The following is a 17,680-nucleotide window of genomic DNA, read 5'->3' as shown; positions in this document are numbered from 1 at the left end:
AATCGAAGTCTCATAGCATCATGTTCGGGGGGAAGGTCAGGAGTTTTGAATCCCCAGTCTGCCCGCTCCAATCTGTTTAAGAAGCAAAATAACACGACATACATGTAACGTTTTTATTTCACTGCGCGTGAGCGGGCAGAATTGAAAACAAATCCTATCATATGACTGGTTTTGTGACCGGTGATCATTTTTCACTCCACACCACCCAAATCGTGCGAATGCTCCTTAAACAACGCAAGCGCAAACAAAAGTAGAGCACTGCTCGCGAGGAGCCAAAAGAAAGCAAACTAACTTTGTCATCCACGGTGGTTCTCAAAAGTTCACAAAAAGCCTGGAGCCCTCCTCGAGTTCTTGCCTCATTTTGATTTCTGTCGAAGGATAGAAGGAGAAGTTTCAAAACGTCAATTGAAATAAGTAAAACACTTAAAAAAAAAAAAACCGCATAATTCCGGAAACTATGCGACAGCATTCTTATATCTGAAAATAAACAATAAATTTACCTTTCTGTGGTTGCCAGGTTCTTCAAAGCCCAAGCTATGCTATCTTGGATAATGCTGTCTTTCGTCTTGTCAGGACAGATTAAAACAGAGAACGAAGAAAAACGACATGTTGGAATCTCACAACAAACAGGACTAAATCAAATCTCTTTACTGTCTGCTATACATTTCCCATGATTCAAGTTCTAAGGGTTTGGTTTTAAATCAAACAACGTTCCACATATCATATCTTTCTTTTCCTTCGTCACCTATTTGCTAGAAGATATATTGACGCCGGAAAGAGAAACCTCCTTTTGGTCACAAGCTAATAAATTCTCGAGATAGTACCATCTAATTAAGAGAGCTGTGTTTGCTTGCTTACATAGTCTGCCTTGGTCGGATTGTCAACGTTATGATGCGGAACGTCTTAAAGTAAAGCGTAATAAAAGTTTTCTACCGAGCCAGATAGTTTTCTTTCCTTTCTTTTTTTCTTAACAAAGCTTCAAGATGGTGGCGTTTTCACGTTTTTGTCATAAACAAGAAGAAAATTGAGTTCAGTCCGCTGCAACCGGAGTTACCGTTCCTGCAATTGTGCGAGTGTTAACTGGTAACTAACCACAATAGAGGGTGATACACACTTCGAGTAAGATAACTGAACAACTTTGAAATCTTAGCTAACTGGGAAGTGATTTAACTAGCTGCAAACCCGTGATCGTACCTTTCCTAGCAAATAGCACATTGTTTGAAGTCCACCTTGGCTTGTTACTTCGTCGCAGTTACTTAAAATGAACGGCACCTTGAAAAAGTTGATACTACTAAGATGAAAGATACTTCGTATATTTCATTGGATCGAAATCACGATCGAACCCAACTACGTGCGTAAGAAGAACTCACCTTGCGTTATCAAATGAAAGAGATGCAAGACTTGCAAGAATATGCTGAAGAACCAATGGATCTCTGCTTAGACTCAGCAGGCGACAAAGCGCCTGAACACCGCCACAATCCCTTATGTCATCCTTTGATCTAAAGATATCATAAAACGAATGTTCAAAGGTTCTCTCCTTCTCTTTCTCTTTCTTCTTTTCCTCCTGAACTCCATCCTTGCCTCCCTCTCTACCCATTGTTCAATACCTTCCTCCCCTCCTCCATACACACTGTGGCATTCTTCCCTAACAAAACATTCCTGATTACCTTTCCCGTTCCCTTCTTCATCTCTCCCTTACTTCCTTTTTTCTTCCATCGCTCCTTTCCAAACTCCGCTTCCTTCCCATCCTACCTTACTTCGCATTCTTATCCTCCTTCGTATCATCCATCCATCCCTTCATTCCACACTCTCCGTCTTCACTTCCCACTTCCTTCCTCTTGTTCTTAATTCCTCCATCCCTCAATCCATACTTACATTCCCTCATTTTCTCTCCCTTTCTTCTTCACTCCTCCCCTCCCCTTCTTAGTCCATCACCACATCCCCCCCCCCCCATTACTCCTAGGTCTTTCAATTCCAATATCCTGTCCTCCTCTCCCGTCATACTTTCTTTTCTTCCTTGCGACCTTCCAACGTTGCTCATTCTTCCTTGCCTTCCGACTGCCTTCCTTAACTTCCCCCTTTCTATGGTTTGTTTTTCCACCTATTCCGCCTATCATGTCTAATTCAAAGTTTGAATAAACCCACTTACTTCTCGTTATTCAGGACAATGCTCTGCACTTCCTTCACAATTTCTGCTTTCTTTACTAGATCCTGAAAGAAAATTAAGTTGAAACATTGGTTAAAGAACATAATTGTATACAATTATACAATTCCGAACACAACTGTAAAAAATATAGCAGGTAATTTAGTGTTAACAACTGGGTTGAAAACGTAAATTAGTCACCGTAAAGAGTAAAAAAGCTGACGTTTCGAGCGTTAGCCCTTCGTCAGAGCGATTCGACTCAATCGCTCTGACGAAGGGCTAACGCTCGAAACGTCAGCTTTTTTACTCTTTACGGTGGCTAATTTACGTTTTCAACCCAGTTGTTAACACTAAATTACCTGCTATACTCTCCCACCGACGCAGCACCACAGTTTCTTTAGAAACTTACCCCTTTATTCCTTTGTAAAAAACATAGTCTTCCATATTACACCTCAAGCCTTCCTACCACAATTTTCTGATGTAGTGGGCAATATATCGCACGTGCGACTCTGGGTAAAATGGCAAATCTAACAATGTAATACATAAATACATTGGAAAAAGAATACACATTTTCAAACGGCGTAAATTCGTTGTTTTCAAGGTCGCAGTTTTAGTCCTTCAGAACAAAAGACCACCATACAGCTAAAAATCAAAATCCGCCCTGTTATCGGCTTGCATGTGCGCGTATTCGCATGGAGTTCTGGGTGATGTTATGCACAGAACACGATGTGTGGTGCTTTAAAATGGATACATGCACTGAAAACAAATTTCAAGAGCTCCCAGTTATCACCTGCATATAAACTGCGCCTTCCGAAAAGTCATTCAACATCCGGCACAGAAGAACAACCTTTTTTCTCTGTTCCCAATTTCCCCAAACAAGAACATTTGCTGTCACAAAAAATAAAAGTTGAACACTTCTTTGGGGAAGTTGCGAGTGAAAATGCCGCTCATGAAGGCACAAAAGCAGTGCTTATATTTTCCAGTTTCCAAGACAAAGTCAACGTTTTCGCATAAAAAGACAAGAACATATATTTATTACGCGTGGTGAAGAACTTGCAATTAAGAGACAGAAGAACTCCTGGTACTTCATGAGTCACTCGAAAATTGGAAAATTTGTATTTAATATTTCCAGTCTAAGAGTTCAGACCCAGTAGGTTTTCTAAATGTAAGACAAAACAAAAAACTTTTTGAAATGTATTCTATTCTTATTCGATGCAATAGTTTAAATTAGATGCAGACCCTAAAAAGCCTCCCACCAGGTTTTTAATTGTATTTGTTGTTTGTAGAAAATGCCATTGAATCAAATTAAGTAAAGAGCTTTCGTTTTCGTCTTGTAATTCCTCACTTCGACACTTTTCCATAAACTGACCAGAAAACTACGACTGAATTAAACTGATCGATTTCGCGCGCTACTGATGTTTACTTTTTAATCCATTTAATTGTCATACACTGACAGAAAATTTAGAATAAAACATACATGAAAAAATCGAAAATACCGGTTTGTTACAGATTCATTCCGCTCACAGCGGAACAAGTAACCTAATACGACGCATTAGTACAACTTCACGAAGGTTCCGTTTAGTTTAGAAAGATCTAATTCAAAGTGAAAGTAACTACCCGTGTAAACCGACTTTCGCTCAACATATCAGCGAAAGAAAAACCGTATGGAAAAAACAACTGAAGGTATTTATCTAACCATCATTCTCGGTGCTCTGTCAGTTCTTATAGTTCTCTCGAACGCTGTTATTGTCACGCTGGTTTGCTTCAACAAAACCCTTCGCACATACTCAAATTGGTTGATTCTGTCCCTTGCTGTGTCCGACCTACTGACTGGTAGCCTGCTTTTTCCTATGACGCTATTCAAACCATCTCATGTCGTCGAAGGATACTTCACCGCAATGATTTTACTTTCGGGTGTTATCAACATTTCGGCAGTTACTTGCGATCGTTTTATTGCTATAGTGAAACCTCTAGAATATTCTTATCTCGTTCCCAAATTCTTCAAGAGAGGAATTGCGATTATTTGGCTAGTTCCGGCCATATATGCCTCTGTTCCTTTGATTTGGGGCGTAGATCATTCAAAAACAGCTCATAGAGTCTACTTGGCGTGCTTAGAGCTGCTTGGTGTCGTCGTTCCGTACATCTTTATAACTGCAGCCTACATTCGAATTTTCAGACAAGTGCGCAGAAGCTTAGCGTTAAGGAAAAACTTGAAATCTGTCTCAAGACAAATCAACGAACGCAGACGCATTTCCGCAGATGCCAAGGTAGCCAAAATCTACTGCATTGTGTCTCTGGCCTTTTTGTTCTCTTGGCTGCCAATCCTTTACATGACAACAGCTTTTATTGTAAAACGGATTCAAGTTGTCCCAGACATCTTATCCTCGGTTTCGTTCTTCACCATAGCGGCGGGTTCGCTGGCAAATCCTCTGCTGTATGCTTTTCTAAAACCTGATTTCAAGATGGCTCTTCGGAATTTATATCAGAAATGTTCGAGCAGATGCGTTGAACAACAGTCGATTTCTGTCAGGTCTTTTAAAGCAGAACAATCAAAGAACAAGACCATTCGTTGGCTTGCGCTTAAACAGAAGGCAAGTCTTAACTAAAGAATGACATGCTGCACGAGACTACCCAAAAAATACAATGCAAGCATTGGAAGAATCATTCTCTTCTGATCCATCAAGAAGGACGCCAATTCACCAAACGCTTTAAAGTACCTTTTACGTTTGAACTACACTTCTACGTCGATCGTTGAGTAAAGATGCTGAACATTTGTTACGAGCGAGGAACAAAGAAATCTCAAATTCATCATCTAGTTAATACGACGACGACGACGACGACGACGACGACGACGACGACGACGATGACGATGATGATGATCATGATGATTGAAATGATATTAAAACATAAAACTACCCCTTTCCATCTATGACACATCAAGACTAAAGAACGGAGGTTGCAAAATTTAATAATTCAACATTCAGTTTACTAACCAACCAAAGCAAACAAAGACACGAAATAACATTTGAAGTTAAACTAAAAGTTAAAACGTGCTGTTTCACTTACGAGATACAAAGCGCTTTGAATTTTATTTCGACGTTGTTCTTTTTGACGTTTTCCAAAAGCTACACGTCACCAGCTGCTTTTTCCTTCCTTATGATATCAGTACTTTTCTTCAAAGTTTTAGAATCGTTAAGGAGACAGCATGGCATAAACTGAATAAAAGCTTTCCATGACACAAGTGAGTTCAGTCATGAGTCCATTATCATAAATGGTTCGATAATTCTGTTTATCTGACTGAAATGCACCTGGTTATCTCCGAACCCTGACGTGCTCTTACTCAAATGTTTTTTTAAATAATTCTTATCCTTATGTGTTCCACTCCTACCTATCTCTTTGAATTGAAACAAAAGATACAAAACTGACGTACAAAACCCAGGTGCGAACGCATTAAAAACGGATATCAACCTCATTTAATTGATTCTTCCTTCAGAGCACTTGCCAGACTTGACAGTTTTTGATTGACAACAATTCATGCTGACCCAAGGGACCCTTGCGCCTGGCATGCTTCGTAAAGAAAAAAAAAACAACAATTATCGTTACCTCTCGTCGTTAGAATCTGCTTCCAGCGAGTACATGTCGCATGCAATATCGGTTAAAAGGAGAAGAGTTACCGACTTAGTTCTCATTCCTGTGTTCCATACATGATTTTTCCATAGAGAGAAAGAGCGGTCCTTTCCTTTCGTCAAAGACAGCATTAGCAAATCTAAATTAAGGCGTATGCTAAGTACGCTAAAAAAATGTGTGAGGGTGTGTGGTGCGTACGCTAATCACACATGTGTGTTGCACAAGTGCAGTTGATTATCTATGAATAAAATGCAGTTTAATTATGAGAACAGTCAAATTAAATAACCATATTTTTCAAGAAAACCTAATATTTTTCCATCAAAATTTTTTTTTCTAATTTTTGCGCTCCAGTCAAGAAATATATTATAATTTTTTTTCCACGGAAGGATTCAAAACTGAGTGCTCTCCTTTACTTAAAAGGAAACATCTGTCCTAAAAAGGAAAATAATTATATTACGACGGTAATGCGACTTTCGTGTTTCTTTGAAATTTAATAGACATCACGGTCACAATTTGTGCCTTCTAAACTGTCAAAAGAAATGTCAATTATACCATCGCACAAAGAGTGTCTCTATCTAATTTCAATTTAACGCGAAGTTGTACTTTATTTGCTACACAGGCTTAACCTGTTCGACGTCTATTTTGTTGTTGCCGTTTAGAAACGATAAATTCCCCGGCTCTTGCTGTATTTCCGCAAATGTCGGCGTGGTAATCAGTGGAAACGAAACTGCTGCCGATATATATCGATTGTGTAAAGCATGTGCTCTACGTTTCGGAAGTGAGAGATGTAGCGAAAAGTACCACCCAACCATTCCAAGAGAATAACTGTTGCATGTGTAGCACGCCAATTGAATGGGAAGGGAAATTGCCCGAGGCCAGGCAAAGAGCAAGAGATCATTTATTCAGAATAAGCATCGTGGATGCTTACAGTTTTCTTATTGTGAACTGTGAGGTAATGATAATAAACAACCAAATTATAGACTAATGAATGTTCTGTGCCGTACAAAAGCCATGTTTTCTGATTTTGGCAAATATCCAAAGTAATAAACGACAGATGAAAGAAACAATACGATTTTCCCATCAACATTTCGCCTACACACATTAAATTTTCCATTCCTACAAGAGATCTCGAAAGTTATTCACATTTCTTAGCTTCCTCAATCAATCATAATGTATAACGAGCTATAAAATAAAGGTTTATTTCCTCAAGTTACCGCTTAGAGCCAGATAGAAGTTTGTCACAGTCGCACGTCCAAGACAAAAATACGGCAGTGCCCAAATATTTTTTTGATGGTTTTCAGAGATGAAATGATGGTTTATAAAGGGTAATTTAGATTAGTGTTGTAGCTTTCTGGTAAGGAGAGATATTTGACCTCAAAGTTATCAAATATTTGGATGAATCAAAAAGTCTGAGAACACAGCCATTTATTTGCCTCTGTTGATTGACAAGCCGTCGCTTGCGTCGTACATTCATTAAGGATGTCACTATATTTATGCAAACTCTCAGTTAAGGAGAGTTAAATTTCTCAGTTAAATACCATCTCAGTGAGAGCTTCACACATTTTACCTACTTTGAAGCGATCTCCTTGGTGAAAACCAAGAAAAACTGGGGGTGGTCTATATCCCCCCGGAAATAATCAAAACAGAAATCAGTTTGTCTGTTTGAGTTTGGAGTAGACCCTTTAAACTGGCAAAGTTTCATTGAAATCGGTGAAATGGCATGTAGCACGACTGCCTGGTGCTCTCATGGACACACTATTGATGGCTGACACATTTTTTCGTTTCTAAAACTCTAACGATGTCTCTCCCTCTTCTAAAAGGTGCTCTTCTTTTTTTCCAATTTTTCCAGTTTTCTTGTCTTGTCAAAGCCATGCTGAATATAAATCTTTTCTATCTGGTTAAAATGTGTCACTTGTCTTTTATCTGTAACCACGTACCTTTTCCATTAGGTTTAGTTCTTGGTCAAAGGAGAAGAGCGACAGAGCGGATAATCGTCTCTATAATGTCTACTTACTACTACTAAGCGGAAAAAGCTTCAGGAACTCTAACTCTCACTGGCTGTCTCTTTTTTCACCTGACAAGGCTGTAGAGGTTTCATGGATATCGCTTCCTCTCGTTTACTCTTTCGACAGATGTTGCGAATAACAACTTTAAAATCCGGTTTTAGGAAAGCATACACGAAGGGATTAACTAAGGAGGCAACTGCTACTATGTAGAATGAAATTGTGCCCAAGACACTCGGTACAATATCGAGACGACCGAAGAAAATGTCTGCGGTTGTCATATAAATGATCGGCATCCACGAAAATAAGAATGCCGCTGAGATGATGCAGAAGACTTTAGCCACTTTAGCATCTTGAGAAATGCGTCTTGGTTCGTTGATCTGTTTTATCGCAGATACAAATTTTTTCCTCAACGCCAAACTGTGCCGCACTTGCTTAAAAATCCGAATATAAGCGACGCTTATGAAGATGTACGGAACGACGACGCCAAACACCTCCAGGCACGCAATGTACCACTTGTGGAATATTGATGCACGATCTGTTGCCCAGAACAGAGGAAGTAAGCTGATAATTGTTGAGATTAACCACACAGCAACTAAAGTTCTTTTGAATATCTTAGGTATGCGACAAGGATACTGCAGAGGCATCATTGCAGCAACGAAGCGATCGTAAGTGAGTGCGCAGATGTTACCAACACCCCAGAGTAATATCAAACTACTAAAATACGCAACAACCACCGATTCGGGTTTGAAGAGTGTCAGAGGCATTAAAACGGCTCCTGTTAGGATGTCAGAAGCAGCAAGCGACAAGGCAAACCAGTTAGTGTATGTCCGTAATCTTTTGTTGAAGCAAACCAACGCATAGACAGACACGTTTGAGACCACAATGAGAACTGAAAGTGCACCAAGGCTAACTACCACGTACATCTCCTCAGCTAATTCCGGCATGTTGTTATGCGGATTTGTACAGCTGAACGTTAATTAGAATTTAATATGGTGATTCACCACACGTAGCCTTGTGCTCAAGGTAATATTAAAACATACTACACACCTAATCGATATTTTCATGCCAAATTTTTTCAAAGGTCAGATGGTCAAATGGGATAGGACTTAATTCCATCAGTCGAAATTTAATTCGACACAACAGCGTAGTTATTCAGGGTTGCTTTGCAAGCAGTAACTTCTGCTTAGGTTTTCATACTTTCACTGTTGTCATAATGTTAAAACGTTTGCAGAACTTTGTCACTCTCGCATGCATCGAAAAAAAACCTTGTTGCAAAAAACTGAGGAAACCATTTCGGTGTGTTGATGTCAATTACCATTGTTAGTTCCAATAATTTAACGTTCAAACCTCCATAATGTTCTGTTTTCGGTGCGGATGAAAAAGCCAACCGTTCCCAACTTGCAAAATTTTGTACTGCCTCTTTATGTCGTGAATCGAAAGAAACACAATTTTCCTTGACTGGTTGAAAGGACACGATTTTTGTTCGACTTTTATTTTAATTTTCATGTAAAGGCAAAATCCACGGGTGAATGTATTGTGATTGACAGATTGCCTCAAACTACAGACAATACTGTAAGCTTCGGGGAACCGTTCATTATTTGATTAGGTTACGTTTCTGACAAATCAGTTCGGTTTGCACTCTCATTCTAAATCAACCTTCCAAATTTAGTCAAATAAGAGCAAAAAGAGAACATCGAGCCACAGCCAACTATTCGCTAAAGTTCCTGGCGAGGGCCCTTAAATGGATTTAAAGACAAACATGAGTTGATAGCAGTCGGCTATGGTTTGAGTGACACCAATCTTCTGAATGCATACCGGGAAGGCTTTGTTCCAACATCGTAGCGACAACGTCTACCCATAGAGTGATTTTTTTTCAAGCGTACAAACCAGGTTGTCCTCTCCAGGTTTTAAATACCCTTCTGGCTGATGCATGACTATTTAAGGTTCCTATCAAAAATACTTCGCCGCATTTGACACCGACATTTAAACCAAAGAAATGCTATCCTGGCGCTAGGAAAAGGATCGCTTTTTCCACTTTACAAAAAAAATTATACATGGAACGCTCCGAAGTTACAGACGCCATACAACCAATATTGCATAGACTTGTTCTTTCCGGCAGCAGATTCTAAAGACGAAAGTGATCAGTGGTTCTCCCTCGGATCAGCCCAAATTTTATTTAACAAAAAAAACTGTCAGGTCTAGTAATTAATTCAAAGAAAATGATCGATCCAGTGATGTTGAATGTATAACCCCTGCTTTGTGTTTGTTTGTCTATCTTTAGATTCAGTTTTTAACGGAAGGTATGCACGGAACACGATGAGGATTAATTTTAACTTAGGGTGTTTAAGAATACTTGGAACTATCCACCTTTCAGTCAAGAATTGTACGGGAATTATCCCGGCGCTGGTGTGCAAACACATGAGGGGACTGTACCTTTCACTTGATTTTGTTTCTTTTCACTCGTACAGTCGTTTCGCTTCAACAATCTCTTTTTATTCTGTCTGCCATCTCTTACAACGCCAATTTTATACTTAGATTACAATCAGTTGATAACAATGTCTAGACATGGTGTCAATCACGTCTGTTTATTCTCTGACAAGAATTCTTCCTGCTAAAACCGTGGAGAACAATTTCCGTGCTGGCTAATGCGTTCTGGATACAGGTGTTAAGCGCAGCTTTTGATTAAGGTGACAAGATTAAAAGGAATATTAGCCGTTTCCTAAGCAATTGACAGCGTAAGTGAAATAATTTGTGTCACAGAAGCAACGTCACACGACAAAAACTAATCAGAAGTTGACAAGTCGTGTCATTTCTGTCAGATTATCTACCTTTGACCAATTGGGTTACGGAAAACTTTTCGTGTTTTTCAACTTAACCTAAATGTGGCTGTGTATGCCAGATGTTGGTACTATTGTTAAGCCAGGGAAGTTAGAGGAACCAGCAGAAGAAAAGAGGCCTTCTGTAGGATATCCAAGGATATCAAGTTCAAAGAAACACAACAGAATCAAGGATGGATCTCTACATAAAAGTTTCCCTTGGTGTGTTATCCGTTCTCATCGTTGCCGCGAACCTCTTCGTTATTAGTTTCGTTTGCTTGAACAGAGTCCCACGAACATACACAAACTGGCTGACTGTTTCACTTGCTGTGTCCGACATACTTACAGGAGGCATTTTGTTTCCCATACTGATCATGCGGCCAACACACGCCGTTGCAGACTATCTGTCAAGTATGATCTTGCTCTGGGGTGTTACTAACATATGCGCACTCACTTACGATCGATACGTTGCCATTATTAAGCCTCTGCACTACACTTACCGCATACCCGAGATATTCAAAAAGACCATTATCACTGTATGGTTATTTCCAACCATATACAGCTTATTGCCGTTATTTTGGAGGGATGATCGTTCAAAAAGAATACACCTGGTGTACCTTGTTTGCTTAGAATTAACTGGGGTGATCATTCCATACTTTTTCATTGCAATCGCCTACTTACAGATTTTTAAGGAAGTAAAGCAAAGCTTAGCATTGAGAAAAATTTTGGATTACGCGAGAAAGCAAGTTAACGAACGCAGAAACATCTCCTCAGATGCTCAAGTGGCGAAACTGTTTTTTATCATCTCGGTGGTCTTCTTACTCTCGTGGATGCCGATCATTTATTTGACAACCGCCGTTGATGTTTTTGGTCGGTTCGACATCGTTCCAAATGTTCTGCCGACTATTTCAATGTATACAATAGCTATTGCTTCATTGGTAAATCCCTTTGTGTATGCCTTCCTCAAACCGGATTTCAGGGTCGTAACACGAAATATGTTTGGAAAGGGCAATCGAGTGCTAGCGATGTCAGAGACACCTAAACGGTGTTATCAGGCGAAAACAGAAGGAAACGAAAAGTCACGAAGAGTCCCCTCAACAATCTTCACCAAAAATCGAGGGCAGGTCGGTTGAGTTGAGTGAGGCACATAGACACTTTGAGCCAAAAAAAAGATAAATTTACACGCCAGTGATTATCTTTATACCTTTATTCGACTGTAAAAAAAAATATTAAAAAGCGCGATGCATAAAAACATGGAGACTACTTTCAATGTTTCTAATAACATTAGCCATGACGCACTGTATAGGCAAACTTTGCATAGAATGACAGAATGATTACGTATCTCAAAAAGTGCGATAACTCATCACGTATAAAAAAGAAAAAAACCATTAGAGTACGGCAAGAGTTTGGAGATAACCATGTGCATGTCAGCCAAAAAGCCTAATTGTCTATTCATTGCTAGTAGTGGATTCATGGCTAAACTCAACTGTATCAGGGAAGGTTTTTATTCAGTTTGTGTCATGATTTCTTTCCTTTTGAACCTTAAAAGAAATTGCCGACATCGTAAAGAATGACGAAGCAGCTGGTGACGTATGGCCTTTTGGGAAATGTTGTGCAAATAAGAGTCTGAATAAAAATTTAAAGCGCTTTCTATCTCATAAATTCAAATTTAAGTACAATCGAAAACAGTTCGAAATAAACTTACAATTTGAACAATATACTGACCCACATTGATAACCGCGTTGATAATCCGTCGACTATAATATTTCGAAGAAACATTAAAGTCACACTACGTTTGAAATATGGTTGATTTCCTTTATGTGACAGATGTTTTCACTTTTGTTAAAGAAAAAACAGCAATTCTGAGGAAAGGAATGTCGTGGAGAAATATCAAGTTTTTCGCGGAAGATGTTCGTCAGGTTTGTGTTATTCGACCAAATCATTCTTGTGATGATTTGACACCGTTTTTTTTTTTTGTTTTTTTCAATAACAAAGAGATAGATATACATGGAACAGAGAGATGATTACAGGGGCAATTATTTTTTGCTTCTGGTGTCTAAGAATCAAACATTTTTAACGAAAATATTCCTGGTAAAGCCATGGAAAACAATTCCCTGTCTTGCTTTCCTTTCTCACCAAAGCGGTCTGTTTACAGGTGTTAGCGCAGCTTTTGACAGATGAGACAAGAACGATAACGATGTTAACCGTTTCCTGGGCAATTGACGTAGAAATTTGAGTCATTTATGTCATAGAAATAACGTCATATTACAAAAATTATGCAAATGTTCGCATGCAGTGCCATTTCTTTCAGATTCTCCTTCCTTGACCAACTGGGCTGCAGAATTCTACTTAACCTAAAGTTAACCCTGTGAGCCATTTACTAGCTCCGATGTAATTCAGGGAAGTTGAGGAAGCCAGAAAAAGTAAAAGGAGCCTTCTCTTGGATATCCGAGGATATAAAAGTAAAAGAAACTCAACAGAATCAAAGATGGATCTCTACATGACAGTTTCCCTTACCGTGTTATCCGTTCTCATTGTTGCCGCGAACCTCTTCGTTGTTAGTTTAGTTGGCTTGAAAAGAGTCCCACGAACATACACAAGCTGGCTGACTGTTTCACTTGCTGTGTCCGACATACTTACAGGAGGCATTTTATTTCCCATGCTAGTCATAGGGCTAGCACACATCGTGGTAGATTATTTGTTAACTATGATCTTGCTCTGGGGTGTTGCTAACATATGCGCACTCACTTACGATCGATACGTTGCCATTACTAAGCCTCTGCACTACACTTACCGCATACCTGAGATATTCAAAAAAACCATAATCGCTGTATGGTTATTTCCAACCATATACTGCTTACTGCCATTATTTTGGAGAACGGATGGTTCAAAAACAATTCACTTGGTGTACCTTGTTTGCCTGAAATTCGTTGGCGTGATCACTCCGTGCATCTTCATGACAATCGCCTATATTAGGATTTTTAAGGCAGTGAGGCAAGGCTTAGCATTGGGGAATAAATTGGATTGCACAATGAAACAGATCAACAGACGCAGACAAATCTCCTCAGATGCTCAAGTAGCGAAACTTTTCTTCATCATCTCTGTGGCCTTCCTAATCTCGTGGATGCCGATCATTTATATGACAACCGCCCTCCGTGTTTTTGGTCGGTTCGACATCGTTCCCACTGTCTTGCCGATAATTTCACTATATACAATAGCCATTGCCTCATTGGTAAATCCATTCGTGTATGGCTTCCTCAAACCGGATTTCAGGGTTGCAACACGAAATATCTGTCGAAATAGCAATCGAACGGAAGCGATGTCCAAGACAACTAAACAGGTTTGCCAGGTTAAAACAGATAGACACACAAACCGCCGTGAAGAGCCCCCTCAACAACCTTCAATTGATAGCGAGTGCGAGTCGTATGAGTGTGGCACATGGATACCTCGACCAAGACGTGAACGATTCACAGTCTACTTAGTTTCTTGTAATCAAATTTCTTCAACGTTTTAAAAGTTAAGAAGCGCGATGGATAAAGGTAAGGAAGCAGTTCGCAAATTTTCAAATAACATTAGGTATGGTACATTCAAGGGAGACACGAACACCTTGCCAGGGACGATTATGTATATGCAAAACACCAGCTAGCACTAATCTCATAAAAACGAGTAACGACTCATCACAGATGATAAACACTTGAGCACGGGAAGGTTTCGAGATGATCAGGTGCATGTCAGCCAAGACGGAAGAATTATCAGTCCATTGATAGCAATGAACTCATAGCTGAACTCACCTATATCAAAAGGTTTCTATTCAGTTTGTGCTATGTTGTCAAAATATTTTAATGCATAACGTTTTATATACCTCAGAAGAACGAAAACGTACCTGATGATGTATGACCTCTGAAAAACGATGCACAAAAAATTAAGTCTAAATAAAATTCGAGGCCCTTTCTATCTTTCTATCTCATCAATAAAACAACACGTCAAAGATGATTATCGGTTGATGATGGAGAAAAATAGTTCGAAAAGGTTTTCATTTAGTTTGTGTCATGTTGTCAAAATCTTTCCAAGCATAACGTTTTTATATCTTAAAAGAACTTCCGATATTGTAAGGAACGAAGAAGTAGCTGGTGGCCTATGGTCTTTGGAAAACGTTGTGAAAAAATGACAAGTCTAAATAAAATTCGAAGCGCTTCCTACCTCATGAATAAAACAACACATTGAAGATAATTATCGGTTGATGATGGAGAAAAATACTTCGATAAGGCAAAAAAAAGTGTCCCAAGGAGCATAACTGATGACAATCTCAGAGTAATAAAGAATAATACATGGGTGCGTAGATATGCAATTTCTTTTTCGAGTTTTAACTCGATAGCTCACGAGTGAGCGCAGCAAGGAGAGAGGGTCGCGTTTTCTCATCTGTCCGACGTAGGCTACTCTGGATGGAATATTGTATCAAAATAATAAATTCCCTACTACTTTTCAGACAAGCGTTAAAGCGGAGAAACCTCTTACCTGTTTGTTTTCAGCTGCACGTTTTTCCCTCAACAGTTCTACCCTAACATTCAAAGCATTGGTCGTAACATTGATGTTGGGAAGATATTTCCTCTCGACCAAAGGATCCTGAGTTTATAACTCGGGGTTGTTTGAATTCAGTCAACAAGTCGTCTTCGAGGTTCTAAAGCCCATGCGTGAGCCCGAGTATTTCAGGCTTAACAAACACAACACAATGACCAGACAGTTTTTTACTGACTGTGGGCCGGTTATTTACACGAGGCCTAACCTAAACCACGTTGGTCGGCCATTCAATCAAGTAGTTGTGGAACTTCCTGACCTGACCTCTTTACAAGATGACGTATGGAAGGAGCGTGATACATATTTCGGCCATCAGTCACAAAAATAACAGAGACAAAGCCATGTTCCTTCAGAAAATCAAATTCACAAAGTAAGAAAATGAAGCTATGATTGTCCCTGTGGGTTAGTGGCATGTTATTGGTTGGTTGATCCCTGTAAAATTCACTGTTCGTGCTAACACAAGGGGAACTTATGGGAAACATAAGATTCTGTGGGACGGCCTTTCCATTGAGAATTTTGAAGACATTATGGCATACCTAGAACTGGCATGGTATCAGTAGTGTGCAGAGTGTTCCACTGTCTCTGAATATTGTCAAGTTCATGAGGTGGTAGAAAATTGTGTGCCACAAGAACAAAATAACAGTTTGCATTTAGGATTTGTCCTACGCTCTCTGCTTCCGCTGCCGTAGATGTGAAAACACAAATGACTTTTATGCTAATAAACGATTCCAGGTAACCTATCATGGGAAAGAAAACGTTAACGAAAGATTTAAATCCTTACACAAAAACGGAAATGAAATGAAAAAATAGAAAACTTGCGAGATATTTCCAAGGTTCTAAATACATGTAGAAACAGACAAAAGGTTTGATCATTCCCACTTTCCACAAGACAGCTGCTTGTAAACTATATGTTTTGACTTCACTTCCTGTTTATATCTTCGTCATTTATTATCTAATTCCGGTTAGGCAAGCTTATATGTGCTTAAAATCGTATCGAGAACACTATGAATTTACCCTTACCAAGAAGTTCCACATCCCTCTGGCTCTCGGAGCAAAATGTTACAATTTGTTGCCCACCCCTGTAGATAGCTGCTTCAGTCATTCAGGAATCAACACCACAGGATTCGCAAGATATGCCCTCACCAGTGATGCTATACCCACACTCCAAGACGAAGCCATGACAACTGCCTGGCGTGGTGCTGAACGACAGGTTTGGGATTTCAATAGGTTGGCGTAGTGTCTCATGATGCATTTGATCTCAGATGTGAAGTCCTCCACCACTATGTCCGCGTCATCAGATACCAAGTGACAGAGTCGATCAAGGGATATATAACATTTGCTGAGCATTCGAAGGAAGCAAGGTGGTGTAGCAATCAGGATCTCACAGCCATTCACTAGTGATATGATACGATTCTCTTCTGCACCAGCAGCAAATATCAGCTGCACACTAATGTTCCTGGTTTTAGCTAGCATGAGCTTGCATTGCCTGAAGATACCAACAACAGCTCACCATGTTGAAGCAAGGATAAGAAACTGCGGCTGGAAAGAAAATACAAAGCGAAATTCACAACAATATAAAGATCACATATCATATAAGATTATATATGACTAAAGGGGGTCAGTTTCTGTGATGCTGTGTCAGTGGGAGAGTATAACTGGGATATTTGGTATTATCAACTGAGTTGATAACGTAAATTGGCCACCATCAAGAGTTTCGAAGTTGACGTTTCGAGGTCAGAGCAAATGGAGGAATTGTGGGTGGTGTGTGTTTATATGCAGAAAATGGAGCTAAGCTATTGATGGGAACATGTTGACGAGAAACAAGAATAAATTAGTTAAATGAAAAGCGGGATTTAAAGGTTAGCTAGGGGCACAATATAGCATGATAGCTGCATTCACATGTACCAAGAGCGTGAAATTTCAAAGACAAACGGAGCCCTTTTACTATCAACAGCAAAATACACAGTAGATACCGTCTCTGTTTTTACCAGCCAAGATGCTTGATCCGTACAGTTGGCAAGAAAAGGTCTGTTAATTTAACTTTACCAGGAATTTTTAATTTGAAAATGAATTTTCATGAGCTTGACTTCTACACACTGTAACTCCAAGTAATTATCGTTCATTATTATATGGCAAGGAAGTCCCGAGGTAGATCCGAGCCTTCTGACTGTTTCTTAATTAGTCGGTATTTTGCCATTCGGAACGTTCCAAGGAAATGGTCATTAGTCTTGTATTTTTGTCTACGAAAACAAGCAAATTAAAACGGTGAAAACCATTTGCGTTTACCTTTTGTGTTTACCTTCACAAGTCAATGTGAAGCACAATAAAACATTTTCAACGATGAGATAATTTTCTGAACTACCGTATTTCAGTTCTCGATTACCTATCAGTCCCTGGCGTTAAACAAGTAGTCCGTGGTTCATTCAGTTCAATTAAAACGGTGAAAACCATTTGCGTTTACCTTTTGTGTTTACCTTCACAAGTCAAAGAGAAGCACAATAAAACATTTTCAA

At 39.4% G+C, this 17,680-nt stretch overlaps 4 protein-coding genes and 1 pseudogene across 4 annotated transcripts; 3 read left to right on the top strand and 2 right to left on the bottom strand.

The window, feature by feature from the left end:
- Window positions 1–67: 67 nt before the first annotated feature.
- LOC149048383 (uncharacterized) lies at window positions 68–7,851 on the bottom strand. Its single transcript, XM_089200529.1, has 6 exons — window positions 7,708–7,851; window positions 2,150–2,211; window positions 1,371–1,499; window positions 1,195–1,255; window positions 501–565; window positions 68–368 (listed from the first exon to the last, which is right to left on the bottom strand). The coding sequence occupies exons 1-6, from the start codon at window positions 7,714–7,716 to the stop codon at window positions 185–187; spliced, it is 510 nt and encodes a 169-aa protein (XP_089056655.1). The 5' UTR covers window positions 7,717–7,851; the 3' UTR covers window positions 68–184.
- On the top strand, window positions 2,572–5,379 carry LOC149048384 (adenosine receptor A2b-like). The gene has a single exon (XM_089199387.1). The coding sequence runs from the start codon at window positions 3,808–3,810 to the stop codon at window positions 4,747–4,749; it is 942 nt and encodes a 313-aa protein (XP_089055513.1). The 5' UTR covers window positions 2,572–3,807; the 3' UTR covers window positions 4,750–5,379.
- On the bottom strand, window positions 6,950–8,821 carry LOC149048382 (trace amine-associated receptor 7c-like). The gene has a single exon (XM_089200522.1). The coding sequence runs from the start codon at window positions 8,718–8,720 to the stop codon at window positions 7,815–7,817; it is 906 nt and encodes a 301-aa protein (XP_089056648.1). The 5' UTR covers window positions 8,721–8,821; the 3' UTR covers window positions 6,950–7,814.
- Window positions 8,822–10,677: 1,856 nt separating this feature from the next.
- LOC149048381 (octopamine receptor beta-2R-like) lies at window positions 10,678–12,437 on the top strand. Its single transcript, XM_089200520.1, has one exon. The coding sequence runs from the start codon at window positions 10,787–10,789 to the stop codon at window positions 11,723–11,725; it is 939 nt and encodes a 312-aa protein (XP_089056646.1). The 5' UTR covers window positions 10,678–10,786; the 3' UTR covers window positions 11,726–12,437.
- Window positions 12,438–13,080: 643 nt separating this feature from the next.
- LOC149048380 (histamine H2 receptor-like) lies at window positions 13,081–14,204 on the top strand (annotated as a pseudogene).
- Window positions 14,205–17,680: the final 3,476 nt, after the last annotated feature.

The sequence above is a fragment of the Pocillopora damicornis genome, chromosome 3, assembly GCF_964200805.1.
Source record: "Pocillopora damicornis chromosome 3, jaPocDami1.2, whole genome shotgun sequence".
NCBI lineage: Eukaryota > Metazoa > Cnidaria > Anthozoa > Scleractinia > Pocilloporidae > Pocillopora > Pocillopora damicornis.
The sequence above is the reverse complement of the archived record's forward strand: the minus strand, read 5'-3'. Positions and strand labels throughout refer to the sequence as shown.

Bases quoted from the DNA above. Each gene is read 5' to 3' on its own strand.
- LOC149048382 (XM_089200522.1), bottom strand. From the start codon at position 8,720: ATGCCGGAATTAGCTGAGGAGATGTACGTGGTAGTTAGCCTTGGTGCA.
- LOC149048383 (XM_089200529.1), bottom strand. The intron at 1,256-1,370 runs GTGAGTTCTTCT...GTTCATTTTAAG, and splicing joins CTTTCATTTGATAACGCAAG to TAACTGCGACGAAGTAACAA. The intron at 566-1,194 runs GTACGATCACGG...TGTCCTGACAAG, and splicing joins TGTGCTATTTGCTAGGAAAG to ACGAAAGACAGCATTATCCA.
- LOC149048384 (XM_089199387.1), top strand. From the start codon at position 3,808: ATGGAAAAAACAACTGAAGGTATTTATCTAACCATCATTCTCGGTGCT.
- LOC149048381 (XM_089200520.1), top strand. From the start codon at position 10,787: ATGGATCTCTACATAAAAGTTTCCCTTGGTGTGTTATCCGTTCTCATC.